The sequence below is a fragment of the Artibeus jamaicensis genome, unplaced genomic scaffold, assembly GCF_021234435.1.
Source record: "Artibeus jamaicensis isolate MK-2021 breed Jamaican fruit bat unplaced genomic scaffold, CSHL_Jam_final scaffold_1019, whole genome shotgun sequence".
Lineage (NCBI taxonomy): Eukaryota > Metazoa > Chordata > Mammalia > Chiroptera > Phyllostomidae > Artibeus > Artibeus jamaicensis.
The window spans coordinates 2,344,663-2,362,097 of record NW_026522025.1 but is presented as its reverse complement, the minus strand read 5'-3'; the positions used below and the strand labels follow the sequence as shown (position 1 = coordinate 2,362,097).

The window sequence follows — 17,435 nt, the reverse complement described above, 5'->3', positions numbered from 1 at the left end:
TGTTAGGGCATGTGGAGCGACAGCAAGACCTTGGTGCAGTAACTTACACAAATAGTAACCAATATCCACCCTAGTGTGGATGATTAACTTAAACCCTTGGTGGTAATATTATTCCCCTTACAAGTGACTAATGTGGGGGTAGCCAAGAAGATGAGGGCAAGTCTGCTGGGGAGCTTCTGGGAAATGTTCTATTATTCCAAAGAAAGAGAAAGTTCCTCTTCTTCCTCTGGGTCATATAATACCTGAAATTGTTTAGCTATCCTGTTAATAGCCTGAGGATGAACTATGAAGATGGTAGAGAGAGGGAGAACACATGAGTTCTTGATGTCACTGTTGAACCCTGGTCAGTGCACTATCCACAGACTGAGTATGGATATACTGGAGCCTGCACTATCCATAGACTTTCTATTTTGAGAAATAATAAATTCTCATATTGTTTAAGTCAGTTTGCATTAGATTTCTGTTATTCACAGCCAGAAGCTAACAGTATCTTTGTGGAACTCCCTGCCAGTGGGAGAGCCAGACATGGAAACAGACAGTCACATCTCAGCATGCTGATGTTACCCTGAAGGAGAAGCAGAGGGTTGTGAGATCCTGATGTAGATGCCTGACCAGATTGAAGGTTGGGGAGGCCATCCCCAGAAGGAGTAGTCTTGAAAGGCCAACGGGAGTCTGCTGGGCAAAAGGGGTTCCTGGAGAGAGAGTTGAACACGTGATGGAATAGTGGTGAAAGGAGGCTCAGAAATGCCAGTGGTTTCACCGCCGGTAGGAATTGTAGATGACCTTGACAAAAATAGTAGTAATAGTTGATACCTATTAGCCAGCCCCAGAACTTATGTATGTTAGATGTTCACTAATCGCCTATCCAGCACTTACCTCCCGTTTCTGCCTTCTTATCCATGCCTATATTTTCCTTTGACAGCTATTCCTCTCTCCTTGTGTGACTGACTCCAACCCAGTTCTAGAGGTGGACTCTGACAGACAGAATCCAGGAAGAGCAATCTTATCCCCCTTGACATAATGATTCACTCTGGTAAATAAGGTACAAGTCAATCATATATGGTAGTCTTTTGACTACAGAAAGCAGTTCAGAGATAGTTTTAAGTCAAGTTTGGGACTTTCACTGACTGTTTTTGAGAAATAGTGCTCTCTCCTGCTGCCCGTAAATAAGAAAGCATATAGCAGCCTCCTTTCTGCTAGCTGCTAATTTATATCCATGGGAAAAGTCATTCAAGGGTTATATTGTGGGAACTGCACACATTGTCGGAGGTGAGACAACTGAAGAGCACTTGAAGAGAAGCCCTGATTGAACTGCCCTGAAGTCTGCCCTGTTGCTTGACTTTCCGCCACATTTGCCAATAAATCCTTTTATTAGTTAACAAAATTTGAATAGAATTTTCTGACTTGAAACTGAATAGATCCCAACTTGAAACATATACACAGGATCAGTATGTTTATTAATAACATATATTTTATACTTTACATGGCACATGAACAATTCATATAGAATATTCAGTTCTCCACCAGACATCTGTAAACCCTGATGGCTTGGGTTGGGATACATCTCTTGTCATGCCTGACTCTGGAGAAGTGGACAGGGGACAGTATTCTATCCTAAAAATAATTGAGAGCCAAGGGAAATGTTTAAGTAGGTTAACAAACAAAAGGTAATAATTTCCATGGTTTTGAGGTTAAACCTTTTCAATGGGGAATTTTTTTCTTTGCTTTTCTTCATCACTAAAATTCTTATTGACCTCAAAATCTACTCATTCATTAAATAGCTACTTAGTAGGCATTTACTATGTGTCAGTCACACTTGTGTGAACTTAGGATAGAGCAGAGAACAAAACAGACAAAAATTCCTGCCACGTGGAACATGTCCTATTCAGGCCAAATAGTATCCTCTTCAAGGTGTCTGCCTGAACTGTCCCAGTCATATTTAATATTTCCTCTGCTTTTATGGCTGGTATACCATTGTAATTATACTTATGGTCTACTTCAAGTTAGTGGTATTGCTTCAGATGTCAAATATCTTCCTCACTAAACTAAAGGGTTCTGGGATCAGAGCCTCTGTTATTAATCTGTCTCTGGAGTACAGAGCTGGTTCAGAGGAGGTCCCATTGTGTATTTGTTGAATGAGTGAATGACTCTGTCTATATAGTCTTTTTTTTTTAAGGATTTTCTTTATTTTTTTTTTCAGAGAGAGGGAAGGAGAGATAGAAAGAAAGGGAGAGAAATGTCGATATATGAGAGAAACATCCATTAGTTGCCTCTCAAGTGCCTCCAACTGGGGACCTGGCCTGCAACCCAGGCATGTGCCCAACCAGGAGTTGAACCAATGCCTTTCTGGTTTGCAGGCCAGCTCTTAATCCACATAGTCACACCAGCCAGGGCTCTGTCTATAGTCTTAAAGGGTCAGTGCTGCAGGGTAGAGCTCTCACTGCAGCCTCTCTGCCAGGAATTCATTTGGAACAGTTGGGAGCCAACGTGTCATGCCTGAACTTAGGCGATCTGGAAGTTGTAAAGAAACGACATTTCTAACAAGTGATTATTACTGAAAATTGATAACAATAAAGTTCACTTGTATGACTCTAGGCATAATAGGAAATGAAAGTCTGGATAATACTGTTATGAAATTCAAATAGCTATTCAGTGTAATGAGTAGAAATGGGTCTTCGATGAAGAAATGGAACAATGACAGTGAAAATGGTAAATGCAAAGTATGAAAATATTTCTTTTTAAACTTAAACAACCCAATAACTGGGTCATCTATGCATCTGAATATTTTATAAATTATTATAATTTAGGGGCAAAGACCTCTGATTTTCTTGGAAACAAGAAAAAAAATTAAACATCCAAAGCAATTGTTTCTGCCAGAGGTCAAATGATTGCTGTTTTATTGCCACACAGTCAACAGAGGGAGCTCCTGTTACAAAACCTAACAACATGATTTTCCTACATAATTTTGTACGTTGGTAGAAAGCTGACAGAAGACATAGAAAGACGTAGGCACAGATAGAGTAGAATTAATTTGATTTTAAACTACTGGGAATATGGAATCCCTATTATGAAACTGGCCTTGGGGGATGATTAAGTTAAAAGTATTTCAAAATAGCACATGTGTAGTGGAGTTTTTAAAAAGCTCTTTATATATTACCAGTGTAATCCTTTATATTTAAGGTACACAATTATATTACTCTCCTATGAGAAGAGTATATGAGGAGGCTTAAAACCCTCCAATGGAATTTTCATCACTTGTATGATAAATCTAAACTTATGCAGTTGTGAAGATTAAAGAAGATAATAAATAACATAGCACTTGGCACAGTAAATTCTTAGTATTATTTTTGTCTACTGTGTCTTTGTTGTAGTTATCCTTCAGACTAGAGTGCTTTCTAGACTCTCTCATTCCTACTCTGGCTTTCATCTGGTTAACTTTTTTCTTTTCCTATAGCTTTCAGGATCCCAGAAGTCTTGCCTCATTCACAGATGGGGTGCTCTTTTGGTACTTAATCACACCATATCATAATGATCTGTTCACAAAGGTGTCTCTTACACTTGAGAGTAGAGGGCAGACCTCAGAAACTATTCTGTCTCTAATGCTGAGCAATAGGGTGATCAACCATCCAGGGTTGCCTGGGACTGTTCCAGTTTTTGCAGTGAAAGTCCCACAGTTTCTGGGCAAGGACAATTGGTCACCCGGCCACAGGTCCTGACACATAATAGTTCAACCAATACATTTGTTTACCTACGCATGTTATCTTTGCTGAAACACTTTTGATTCCTGTGAGTAAATTTCTCCAACTATAACTAAAAAGTTTGAACAAAATAATATTTAAGGCCCCTTTTAACATTGCCACTTTAGAATTGGATATCACATTTATGGCCTGCCTACATTCATTATTTTATATATCCATACTAAGGAACTCTTAACTGGTATGCACAGGTACCAGTCCAATATTTTTAAAAAGTACTCATAATAAATTAGGTAAAAAGAGAAAGATATAAATCTTGTATTATGGTATGATTCCAATATTGTAAAATATGTACATTTTTGTGCTTTATAGAAGAAAAGGGAGCTCTGAGGATGGGGGGCGGTTGGTGGGTGGTGGGATCAAGCAAAAAAGAGCAAGAACTAATGGACACAGACAACAGTGTAGTAATTGTGAGGGGAGGGGTGGAGGCGGAAGAGGGTATAAGGAAGAGAGATGGTAATTGTAAAAAATACAAATTTTTTTAAAAGAGAAGGGAATGGAATTATGAATACATTTTCTATTAACAATAAATTTCCCCACTTTAAGAATTTTCAAAAATCTCTACAATGATTATATGATCTTATAGTTAACCAACAATACCTATAAAAAAGCAGAAGTTAGGTAACTGATTATAACTGACTACATGTTTCCATCAGTACAGTCCTTCTCAAACATTAGCGTAGCTCTGGGATGGGCCTGTGATTCTGCATTTCTAACAACTGTCCCAACGATGCCAGTGCTTCTGGTCCGAGGGCAGCATTTGAGTAGCAGGCGTTAGTGTACATAAATTCTAATCTGCATTGGATTATTAATGACAATATTTGAACTATCCTGAGCCTTTGCTAGTGCTTCTAAAAATGACACACTTTTAGAAGTAACTCACAATTCAACTTTCTGAGAGCTGAGGAGGTCAATACCTTAGGAAGCTTTGTGAACTCTTTGAGATACAGTGGTTGGGAATTTCTGCCTCGGGGTTAGTTGTCTTTTGTAAACAAAAAGTGAAATGCAACTAGACATTATCAAACCAACCAAAATTCAAGAACACTATAGATGCTACATTACTCAGAGTAACTGCCCCTCCTCTGCGCTCCTCACAGAGGTTCTAGTAGAGTTGTGTTCTGTAAACAGTGCTTGAATGAAGAAATGAGTTTAATTGTGTAATAATAGCTAATGTTTGGATAACTTCTGTAGGCTTAAAGCACTAGTTCTCAGGTTTCAGAATGTGTGTGAGACTTATCTGGGGAAATAGCTGAAGTATAGATTCCTAGACTCTACCCTCAGAAATTCTGATTGTGGACAGTGGAGCTCAAGAATTTGTAATTTTAGCAGGTATCCAGATGATTCTATTGTGTGTCTCTGGTCCATATGTTGAACAACACTGATTTTAAACATAAAAAAGTAATACCACAGCCTATAGTAAGAAATCTATTTTTTAGTGTGATACAGTTCATACACATTTATATACACATATACCTGAGACAAAACTTCCTCCAAACAATACTAACCCTTACTATGTGCCATACAGTCTGATACTTTCTATTTATTCATTTTATTATTCGTATCTTTTACCTCATTCAATTCTCACATCAGTGCTGAAAGGTAAGCACTTTTTAACTACATCTTTCTTACCTGGAAACTTAACTTTGGGGAAGATAAATGTGCCTAATGTTTCACGTTGCATTAATGGCAGAGACAGAATTCAAATGTCAAAGGCCCGCCTTTAAATGGCCCTGACCTGCTCTCACCCTGACACAGACATCCAGAAAAAACTCAGCAAATCTCCAATTCTGCAATACATTCAGACTAACTTTGGTTTCCCCTGTTGAATCCTAGCATCTTTGAATACCAACTTGAAATTTCTAAGAGAAAAAGAATGAGACTCAACTTGGACCAGGTGTGAACTCTGATCCATTCTGCTGTAGTCAAAAGGATGTTGAGGAGGACCTAGTACCGTCATGGCCACCTAAGCCCACAGCAAGGGCTGAACCTGGGGGTAATTTCAAAGAAGGGGCAAAGGGCTTGCAGTCACACAGAAACACATTTACTATACCTGCATTTCTCACCATTTGACAAGGAATTTTCTGTCTCCCTCTCCAGGTAAGTCTTCACTGCAGCATTTTACCAGGAACACTGGAACAGTGTAATCCAAGTATCTTCTATCTCCCACTTCCTGCTAAACCCCTGTCTTCATTTCCCCCAATATAGAGCAGGGACAGTTCTGGGAGTTCTCGAAAAAGGCGAAGAAGAATGCCACAATGAAAAGGCACCTCCTTCAGTTTTTGTGGCTGGGGACAGCGATCAGTTTTGGGCGTCAATAATAATCTTAAGCCCTGACTGATGTGGCTCAGTGGATTGAGCGCCAGACTGTGAAGCAAAGTGTCCTTGCGTCAATTCCCAGTCGGGGCACACGCCAGGGTTGCAGGCCAGGTCCCCAGCAGGGGGCGAGAGAGCAAAGCTATTTAGAATGGAAGGGCAGATAAAGTGCTTCCCAAACAAGGTCAAGTAAAAGAAGTTTGTTGTCACCAAGCCCTTATTATATGAAATGTTAAAGGGACTTACCTAAGAAAAAGAAGATGATCAAAAGTAAAATGACAACAAACTTACAACTATCATAACTGAACCTAAAAAAATAAAAACAAACTTAGCAAACAACTAGAACAGGAACAGAATTACAGAAATGGAGATCACATGGAGGGTTATCAGTGGGGCAGGGGAGGGAGGAGAATGTGGGAAAAGGTACAGTGAATAAGAAGTGTAATCGGCAGGCACATAATAGACAAGGGGCAATTAAGAATAGTACAGGAAATGGATAAGCCAAAGAACTTACATGTACCACCCATGGACATGAATTAAGGGCAGGCAGGAAGAATTCTGGGGGGAGAGAGTATTCAGGATTGAGGGGAATGAAGAGGAGAAAAACATGGGACAACTGTAATAGCATAATAAAATGTATTTCTTAAAAAATGGAAGTGTGGTGTTACCCTTCAGATAAGCACACGTTATCTGCCATGCTGTACTGCGCATGCTGAGGGTTGTGTCATTTCCCTGAGTCATTGCTGTACTGCACATGCTCTACAGACATGGTTCAGGTCCTGCTCTCTACAGTTAGAAAGTCAGGAATCACGTTCTCCTGATCTCTCATCTCTGCTTTTCACTTTGCAAATGCTTCATTGGTCTTCCACTGCAGATTTGTTGTTTTTCTATCCAAATCACAAGGTGGGACATGAGAGCCCATAGCTCCCCAGTTTATGTTTTCTTTATTTCAACAACAAGTCAGACCAAGGCTAGAATATCTCATTTCTAACCTCAAATTCCTGGGGTAGTTTTAGGATCTTACTAAAATCAGAGATGACTTCTTTCTCCAAGATAGACAGTAAAGCAGAAGTTTAAGAACACCAAGAAACAAAGACTACTTTTTTTTCCCTAACTGCTCCGTAGAGAACTTGAGCTGAAACAGCTTACTTAGATTTTGGGGTGGATACAGGGTGATGTCTCACCACCCATAAACACACTGTGTAGAAATGACAAAGTGCTTCGAGAGAGAGAGAGAGAGTTGTCCTAATCCTTGTTAATGTTTCTCCAGGGACTGAAAGGATGGGCCTGGGTAATGCTACTGTCTTATTTGAGGCACGTTTCTCTTCCTTTATTGTAATAGGTATGATTTATCTCTTGGGAAGATATGCATCTGTCTTGTTATGAGTAAGTTAAACACAGAGGTAGCATCATACTTTGTTAACTGATTGTTTTTTTCAAGAGAAAGAAAAACAGGGACTAATTACATGGAAAGTATTTAGGAGGAAATAAAAGATTAATTACATGGTGGGTGTCAGAAATTCCTGAGAACCAGAAGTAGAGATTTGGCCCACGGCCTCTCACATCAGAGGGGAATTCGGATTTGTCTAGCTTGAGTCAGATGCCTATGAAGTGGCTGCTCCCATTTTATCATAGTGGGGCGAGGGCCACTCTGAGGAAGAGATACAGGACAGGGGAAAGAAAATTATTTTCTGGACTCTTCAGATTGTTCCAGGTTCCCCTAGAGAAGCAAAATTACATTGCTTGTCAGCATCATGACACAGTAGTATTTGAATGGTGGGTGTTTTATGTATTTAAAATTTGGAAAACTGAGGGAGGTACTCTTACCCAGCCATACCCACATTGAAATTAAATTGAAATGTAAAAAAATATAAGAAAACGCTGTGAGTGTTTTACTAAAAATATATATCTGTGCTGATTTCTTAAAGTATTTCTCCTGTATGTCAAAATACATTTGCATTATTTTGTATTATTTATTATGTCCTTTGATGAGATACAAAGAGTTAAGCTTAATGTTCATGATATCGCTTTAGTTTCTCCTGTCATTTTGTTTCTAGAAATAAGAATCGGCAAGGGAAGTAGGGCCACTCTATGGAAAAGCAAAAGAATAGCTGTAGACATATTAAGAGATGCAGAAGCTGATGATTCAGTTTTAACTTTAATGATTTTAGTGTGTACAAAGTTTCAAAAGAAAAGTCATTCAATATTTTGTTGAAGGTTTGTATTTCAACCTCTGTATTTCTTCCTGAAAATAGTTCCTTAATGCTGTCCTCTTTTTGACCATCATAAACTATCATATTCAGTACATTCTTCTAGCGAACTGGTTGACAGGTATGGACATACTTTTTCCATTAGAGGTTCCCTGAGCAAAGGCGTTGAAGAGCTCTGTTTCACTAGAGAGTCATCAGTAAACCAGTCATCAGCTGCTTCTATAGTTTGTCCGTAACAAGAATCAGATGGTAACGCTGATGAGCTTAACGTAACATCACCCCAATTTGTTGTTGAGCTAGTCTCTGAAGAGTCACAAATCACTTTTTTAGTTGTAAGGCAGAATTCATCTTTAGAGTGATCACTTGCTGTAGAAGAAAATTAGATTTACTATGAATGTTACATATTCATGAGCCAAATCTTAGTTATAAGGACAATGCTTCTTTTAGAAATTTATAACCTTTTTAGGATTATAATGGACAGGATGATGATATAGTGAAAAATCTGAGTTGCTATTATCATATATACAATGTTAAACATGTAAATGAAAGTTACCAATATTTTTATATTAATCAAGAGTAGAAGAGTCTATCCTAAATAAAATCAAACTATAAACAGAAGAAGATTCCAAATAGGCTAGAAATCTCGGTTCTGAAATGTCCCTTAAAATCAGAAAAGACAGATAGTTTCTTAACTATTTAAAGCTATATATTGTCCTATTTTAAAAATAAATTTAAAAAATGCATGCCTCCTTGAGTAGGCAAATTATAAAATGTTTGGTTCATAGTAGAAAGGACTTATGAGTTGGCTTTATACCAATAAAAAATAACAACTAACATTCCTATAGTGTCTTATAATTCACAAAGCAATTCGATAGACTTCCACATCTCATTTATCTTCTCAGTAATTCTTCAAGGTAGTTATTATTTGCACCACTTTACAAAAGAGAATATTGAGAATTAGAGAAATGACTCACAACAGATCAGATACAAATTGGACTTTAATCTAGATTTTTGTTACTCTAAGTCTCATGTTTCTATTGCATTATTCATGCTGGCAGTTGGTATTAAAAATGTAGTATTAGGAAAGGTCACATTTATACAATATCTTAAAATATCTTTTACTATATTTTATATATTAACTTTTGATATTAATGTGTAATACTAATTTTAAGGCTGTTTTAAATATCTTGTTACATTTTATATTCAGTAGCTCTAAAATTATGTAGAAGGATAATGTTTTGAGATACTAAGACATGGTATGAACTACCTAAAGGATTATGAAACACTCGGGTCTTTTGATCCTCTGGCTTTACTATATGGCAATGACTATGATACCTTTGGGCATAAATAGGGAGAAAAATTTTAATTTTACATTTTAATTTAAGATTTAACATTATGAGTTTTGTTTTCTAAAAAATATATGCCCATTTACATACTAATAAGTTAATGTTTCCCGTGAATTTCCATGTTTTAAAAAAATACTTAGGTAACATTTAGAATAGTCCCTTGAATTTTAAGATGTTAATTGCTCTAAGTTGATTACAATTTCTTCTAATAAATTGTTGAGAAAAAGTACCTTTTATATGTGCTGTTTCCTGTTCTCTTTGCTCCTCCTATATTAAAAAACAAGTTATTTGTATTTAAAAAACTGAAGTTTTAATATAATTTCTTTAATGCATTTGACTTATACACTTATATAAGAATAATATATTTTAACATAATAGTTTTTTGATGGAATAATGTTTTCTCTATGATAAGAATTTATTTTTACCAAAATGTATTGACCGAAAAGAAAAAGCGTTGAAGTATCATCTGAAAAGAATGTGGACTCGTTCAAGAAAGCAGTCTCCAGATTAGGAAATGAAAGGGTGAAATAGAGTTCAACAGGATTACTTCTCTCTGTCCTCACTTAGAGTCACTTGGTTAGAACTAGAGAGGGCTAACAAAATAATTAGAATTCTTAGACTTACTCATTTCATTAACCACCACCACCAACAACAACAAAGTGAATTCTGGCTGAAGGCTTTTATAAAAATGCAACTATTCTTTTGAAGCAAATAAAACATTTGATGAAACAATACATTCCAGATGTTTTGTGAGGAGTGTGGTGGTGTTGTAGTTCTCAAACTTTAGGGCATCAGATTCATCTGGTGTGCTTGTTAAAATAATGGTTCTTGGGTGTAATATCAGACTTTACTGAAACATATTCTCTGGAAATTTGCACCATAACACACACCACAAGTGGTTCTGATTCAGGTTATCCTTCGACCACTAGAAAAACACTGAGCTAGTTAATGCATAGGGTGTTTGGAATAAAGCGGGTGAAATTGAGGCGGGAGAGAGAACATTGTCTCTTGTGTTCTGGGGAAACATTGTTAATACTCTGTGTTGATCTGTATTGTCCTGTCCCTGCAGGATATACATATTTAGGATAAGCAGTTTTTTACAACCAATTTTACTTCTTTGTCACTTTCACCTTTTGTTAATACAAATGCCAGTATACATACACAGTGGCAGATAAAAATAGGGAGGGATATCTTGCGAGTGAAGGGTCCCAGCTCCACACCAGACCCCCAGCCCAGGGTTCCAGTGCCATGAAGATAATATGATCTCCAAAACTTCTGGCTGTAAAAACCAGTGGGGATTGAGGCTATGGGAGATAAAAACTTCTGGAATACCAGGCAGTTCCTCTTAAAGGGCCGGTACACAGACTTACTCAGACTCCCTCCCTCCAAGCTCCAGTATGAGTGCAACAGATTGAGAAGCATCAGAGACATAAGGAGGAAATGAATTGTCCAGGATCAGGGAGACAGCAGGGGTGGGGGAAGTTTCTCCCATACAGAAGTTCTGGCAGAGGCCATTGTTCCTTTCTGAGCCCTCCCTTCACAGAGCCACAGAACCAACAGGAGGGCACCACATCTGAGACTCCATCAACCTGGCTCACATTGTTTGCCTCACCCTGGTGATTTCCTGATACCATGCTCCACCTAACTTACAAGCTCACCCAGGCTGTTTCCAATGGCTATTCCCTATGAATGGCTTGTCTTGGCCCATGCTTCAGATTTTCCTAAATTCTCTCAAACCAGCCACACCGGGCTCCAGCAAGTCCCACACTTCTTGCTATGTCACCCCAAGTCCAGCACTAGCAGCAGCCAGCATTGGTATACAGCTTGGCTACTCCTTGGCACTTCCAAACCTAGTACAAGTAGCAGCTATCTGCAGATTGCTTTGTAGAGTATGCTGTGTGACTCTGAACAAAACATAGGCAGTGGCTGACCTTGGATTTGCCAACAGCAATTAAGGCTCAACTACAAGAGGAGGGTATACACAACCCACGTGGTGGGTGCACCTTGAGTACTCAGCTATGTCCCTGGACCCTAAAAAACACTCTCTACATTAGGCCCCTCTGTCAAGCCAGTGAGATGTAGCAGCTCTATCTAATACATAGAAACAACCACAAGGAGGCTGCCAAAATGAAGAGACAAAAAAACATGGACCAAATAAAAGAACAGAACAAAACTCCAGAAAAAGAACTAAACAAAATGGAGACAAGCAATCTACTAGATACAAAACACTGGTTATAAGGATGCTCAAGGAAATTAATTAGTACCTCAACAGCATAAAAAAGATCCAGTCAGAAATGAAGGATACGCTAACTGAAATGAAGAACAGTTTACAAGTGAACAATAGTAGAGTAGATAAAGCTGAGAATCAAATAAACAATTTGGAACATAAAGAAGAGGAAAGCAACCAGTCAGAACAGCAAGAAGAAAAAGGAAACCCAAAAAATGATAGTGTAAGGAGCCTCCGGGACAACTTCATGTACCAACATTTGCATCATGAGGGTGCCAGAAGGAGAAAAGAAAGAGTAAAAATTTGGAAATCTATTTGAAAAAATGACATAAAACTTCCCTAATTTTGTGAAGGTAATAGACATACATATCTATGAAGCACAAAGTTCTAATAAGATGAACCCAAGGAAGCCCATGCCAAGACACATTATAATTAAAATGCCAAAGGTTAAAGACAAAGAGAGAATCTTAAAAGCAGCAAGAGAAAAGCAGTTAGTTATCTATAAGGGAGTTCCCATAAAACTGTCAGCTGATTTCTCAAAAGAAACTCTGCACATGAGAAAGGACTGGCAAGAAATATTCAAAGTGATGAAAAGCAAGGACATACAACCAAGACTACTCTACTCAGCAAAGCTATAATGTAGAATAGAAGGACAAATAAATAGCTTCCCAGACAAGGAAAAGCTACAGAAGTTCATCACCACCAAATCAGTATCATATGAATGTTAAAGGGTCTCCTTTAAGAAGAAGAAGATCAAAACTATGAACAATAAAATGGCAATAAATACATATCTATCAACAATTGAATCTAAAGAAACAAAATAAACATACAAGCAAAACAGAAACAGAATAATAAGTACAGAGAACATTTTGATGGTTGCCAGAGGGGAGGGGGGGCATCAGGGAGATGGAAGAAAAAGCTAAAGGGATTAAGAAATACAAAAAATATAATAAAAAATAGTGAACCTTTAAAAAAAAACTGTAAAAGTCAGATAAAACAAGGAAAGAAAGTCAAAGAGCAAAGGAAACTAAAGAGATAAATGCTATATATATCTTGGATTATTACCAAGTACATTTGTGTAAAAACTGGTGAAATTCTTTACTCATATGTGGAATCTAATGAACAAACTGAACTAACAAGGAAACTGGGGACAGACTCTCAGATGGGAATCAGGATAACAGCTAGTGGTTGGGGGGCAAAGTGAGGAAATAGAGGGATTGAGAAAAAAAGGAAAAAAGACTGATAGACATGGATAACGGTGTGGTGATTGATGGGGTGAGGGGGGTGTAAGAAGACTAAATGGTAATGGAAAAAAACACTACAAAGATTAAATTTTAAAAAACTGGTGAAATCTAAAGTCTGGAATTCAATTAACTGTAATGTACCAATGTTGGTTTCTTGGTTTTGACAAATTTACTGTGGCAATTTAAGATTTTAACATTGGGATAAACTGGGTGAAAAGTATAATAGAATTCTATATTATCTTTGAAACTTTCTATACATCTAAAATTACTCCAAGATAAAAAGTTTACTTAAAAATCATATGCAAAAACATAAACACATAAATTTTCCTATAATAAAAGTTAAGAAGATATGCATGGCCTTTATGAAGATAATTATAAAGCTTTATTGAAAGATACTAAGATGACATGTAAATACAGAGAAACATCATGTTCATGAATTAGAAATTTAATAAAGAATCAGTTTTTCCCAAACTGATCTAAAACTTCTATGCAGTTCTCCTCCAAATTCCAAAATAATTTCAGTAAATGCTACTAGACAGTTGGTCAAACATATGAAAACAGACTTCTGCCAAGATGGAGGCATAGGTGGAAGCACTGCACCTTCTCACACAACCAAGTTTAAAAACATTAAAGTTTTAGCAACAAAAACACAGCCAAACCACAGAAAATTGAACTACATGGAAGTCTGACAACAATGAACCCTTCAGCCAAACTGGTAAGAAGGGCAGAGCCAGCAGCAGAGCAGAGTCAGGCAGGAAAGATCCACCAGACCGACCTGGGCATATGACCCAGGTGCGCCAGCAGCCATGGGCAGATCCCAGGTGTGTAGAAGCAGCAGGCAGACCCACTGAGGGCGCAAGGCGGTAGACCCACTGAGGGCTGACCACGGTTACACCTTTGTGCACAGATAAACTGGTGAAGGATCGAGCAGTGAGACAGACCGCGCAGGCCCCAATGGCAGGAAGTGGCAGAGGGGACTGCTATTGTCCCTCTCTGACCCCACCCCCACATACAGCATCACAACCCAGCGACCTGGGTGGCCCCACCCTGGTGAACACCTAAGGCTCCGCTCCTCATACCTAACAGGCACAAACAGATCAAAACATGGCTGAAGAACAACTCAGAGACCCAGAGCTGATAAATGTAAGTGATGAAGAAAGAGCCAAACTTTCAGATGCACAGTTCAAAACACTGGTGATCAGGATGCTCACAGAACTGGTTGATTTTAGTCATAAATTAGAGGAACTTATGAAGGCTAAACTAACTGAAATGAAGGGAAATGCACAGGAAACCAATAGTGATGGAAAGTAAATTGGGACTCAAATCAACGTTGTGGACCAGAAGGAAGAAAGAAACATCCAATCAGAAAAGAACGAAGAAACAGGAATTCAAAAAAAATGAGGAGAGGCTTAGAAACTTCCAGGACATCTTTAAACGTTCCAACATCCGAATTATAGGGATACCAGAAGGGAAAGAGGAAGAGCAACAAGTGGAAAACTTATTTGAACAAATAATAAAGGACAACTTCCCCAATCTGGCAAAGGAAATAGACTTCCAGGAAATCCAGGAAGCTCAGAGAGTCCCAAAGAAGTTGGACCCAAAAAGAAACACATCAAGGCACATCATAATTATATTACCCAAGATTATATCTCTCATATTATATACTCTCAGACGCACAGTTTAAAACACTGGTCATCACCTTCCTCACAGATCTGGTGGATTACAGCCACAAATTAGAGAAACATATGGAGGCTAAATTAAGGGAAATGAATGGAATTCCACAGGAATCCCATAGAGATAAAAAGGAAACTGGGACTCAAATCAATGCAGTGGACCAGAAGAAAGCAAATAATGGACAAACAGAAAAGGGTCAAGGAGCAAGAATTCAAAGAAATGAGGAGAGTCTTAGGAACCTCCAGGACATCTTTAAACGCTCCAACATCCGAATTATAGGGGTACCAGAAGGGGGAAAGGAACAGCCACCAGTGGAAAACTTATTTGAACAAATAATAAAGGAGAATTTCCCCAATCTGGCAAAGAAAATAGACTTCCAGGAAATCCAGGAGGCTCAGAGAGTCCCAAAGAAGTTGGACCCAAGAAGAAACGCACCAAGGCACATCATAATTACATTAGCCAAGATTAAAATGAAGGAGAGAATCCTAGAAGCAGCAAGAGCTAAAGGGACAGTCACCTATAAAGGAGTTCCCATCAGACTGTCAGCTGATTTCTCAAAAGAGACCTTATAGGCAAGGGGCTGGAAAGAGGTATTCCAAGTCATGAAATCCAAAGACCTACAACCAAGATTGCTCTATCTAGCAAAGCTTTCATTTAGAATGGAAGGACAGATAAAGTGCTTCTCAGATAAGATCAAATTCAAGGAGTTCATCATCACCAAGCCCTTATTATATGAAATGTTAAAGGGACTTGTCTAAGAAAAAGAAGATAAAAGAGATGAACAGTGAAAGGACAGCAAACTCACAGTTATTAAAAACCACACCTAAAACAAAAGCAAACTAAGAGGACAGCTAGATCAGGAGTGGAACCATAGAAATGAAGATCGCATGGAGGGTTAGCAACAGGGGAGTGGGAGAAGGAGAAGGGGGAGAAGGTACAGAAAATAAGTAGCATAGATGGTAGGTAGAAAATAGATAGGGGGAGGGCAAGAATAGTATGGGAAATATAGAATCTAAAGAACTTGAGACACGTGGTCATAAACTAAAGGGGGGGAATGGTGGGGGTGGGGGTGCAGGGTGGAGGGGAATGAAGGGGGGAAATAGAACAACTGTAATGGCATCATCAATAAAATATATTTAAACTAAAAAACCCATATGAAAACAGTTGAAATTGGACACCTATTTACACCAAACATGAAAATCAATTCCAGATTGATTAAAGGCATATGTAGTCAAAACTATAAAACTCTTAGAAAACAATATAGAAGGGTATCTTTATGATTTTGGAATATGGAAGAGAATAATAAATCATAAAAGAAAGGGCTGAAAAATTAGGTTACATTAAAAATAAAGGAATTTTTGTTCATCATATCATATCATATCATAAAAATAGTGCAGAGGAGGGCCATAAATTGTATGAAGACAGAAAATAACTGACAAAGGGTTAGTTATCCAGGATAAACAATTCTTTTAAAGTTTTATAATTAAAAGACAAACTTATAGAAAAAGAGACAAGATTTGAACAAGCATTTTACATAAGAAAAAACCATAATGGCCAATGAATTTTAGAAAAAACAATCACCTCATTTTTCAGCAGGAAAATACAAATTAAAACTACAGTGAAACAGCAAGAGAATGAGAAGACAAGTCACAGTCTGGGTAAAAATGTTTACAAAAGGCATATTTGACAAAACACTTATTAAAAATATATAAAAACTTCAACCCCTGCCTGGTATAGCTCAGTGGATTTGGGCTGTGAACCAAAGTGTCACCAGTTCGATTCCCAGTCAGGGTACATGCCTAGGTTGCAGGTCCAGTCCCCACTTGGGGACACACACAAGAAGCAACCACACATTGATGTTTCTCTCCTTCTCTTCCTCTCTCTCTAAATATAAATAAAAATAAAAAATCTTTAAAAATTAATGTAAAAACTCTTAAAACTCAACAACCAGAAAATGTACAACCCAGTTAAAAATGAGCAAGAGATTTAAACAGATACTTCACCAAAGAGACATACAGACAGCAAATAAACATATAAAAAGATGTTCAACATCATATGTCATTAGGGAAATGCAAATTAAAACAACAAAGTGCATTATCTACCTATTTTAATGGTGAAAATCCAAAATGCTGACCAGCAAATGCTCATGAAGATGTGAAATAGGAACTCTTGTTCATTGCTAGTGTGAATGCAAAATGGTACAGCCAGCTTGGTAGATATTTTGGCAGTTTCCTACAAAGCTAAATACCTCTTAGCATTCTGTCCAGCAACTATGATAGTATTTTACCCAAATGAGTTGAAAACATATGTGTACACAAAAATCTGCACATGAATGTTTATAGCAGATTTATTCATAACTGCCAAAACTTGGAAGCAACCAAGATGTCCTTCAGCAAGGGAATAGATAAACAACCTGTGGTATATCCATACAATGGAATATTATTCAGCACACAAAAAAATGCTATCAAGTTTTGAAAAGTCAGAGAGAACCTTAAATGCATATTATTAAGTGAAAGAAGCCAATCTAAAAGGGCTACGTATTATATGACTCCAACTATATGGAATTCTGAAAAAGGTAAAACTATGAAAACAGTGAAATTGATCAGTTCTTGCCAAGGATTAGAAGGGAAGAAGGAATGAACAGACAAAGAACAACAAGATTTTTA

General features: G+C 37.7%; 1 protein-coding gene across 1 annotated transcript in view; it reads right to left on the bottom strand.

The window, feature by feature from the left end:
* Positions 1–4,429: 4,429 nt before the first annotated feature.
* Positions 4,430–17,435, bottom strand: part of CUNH1orf185 (chromosome unknown C1orf185 homolog) — a 35,080-nt gene continuing 22,074 nt past the window's right edge. The window contains 4 exon segments of the mRNA XM_053655640.1: positions 4,430–4,550; positions 8,247–8,369; positions 8,371–8,644; positions 9,855–9,891. Coding sequence (XP_053511615.1) covers positions 4,430–4,550; positions 8,247–8,369; positions 8,371–8,644; positions 9,855–9,891 — 555 coding nt within the window.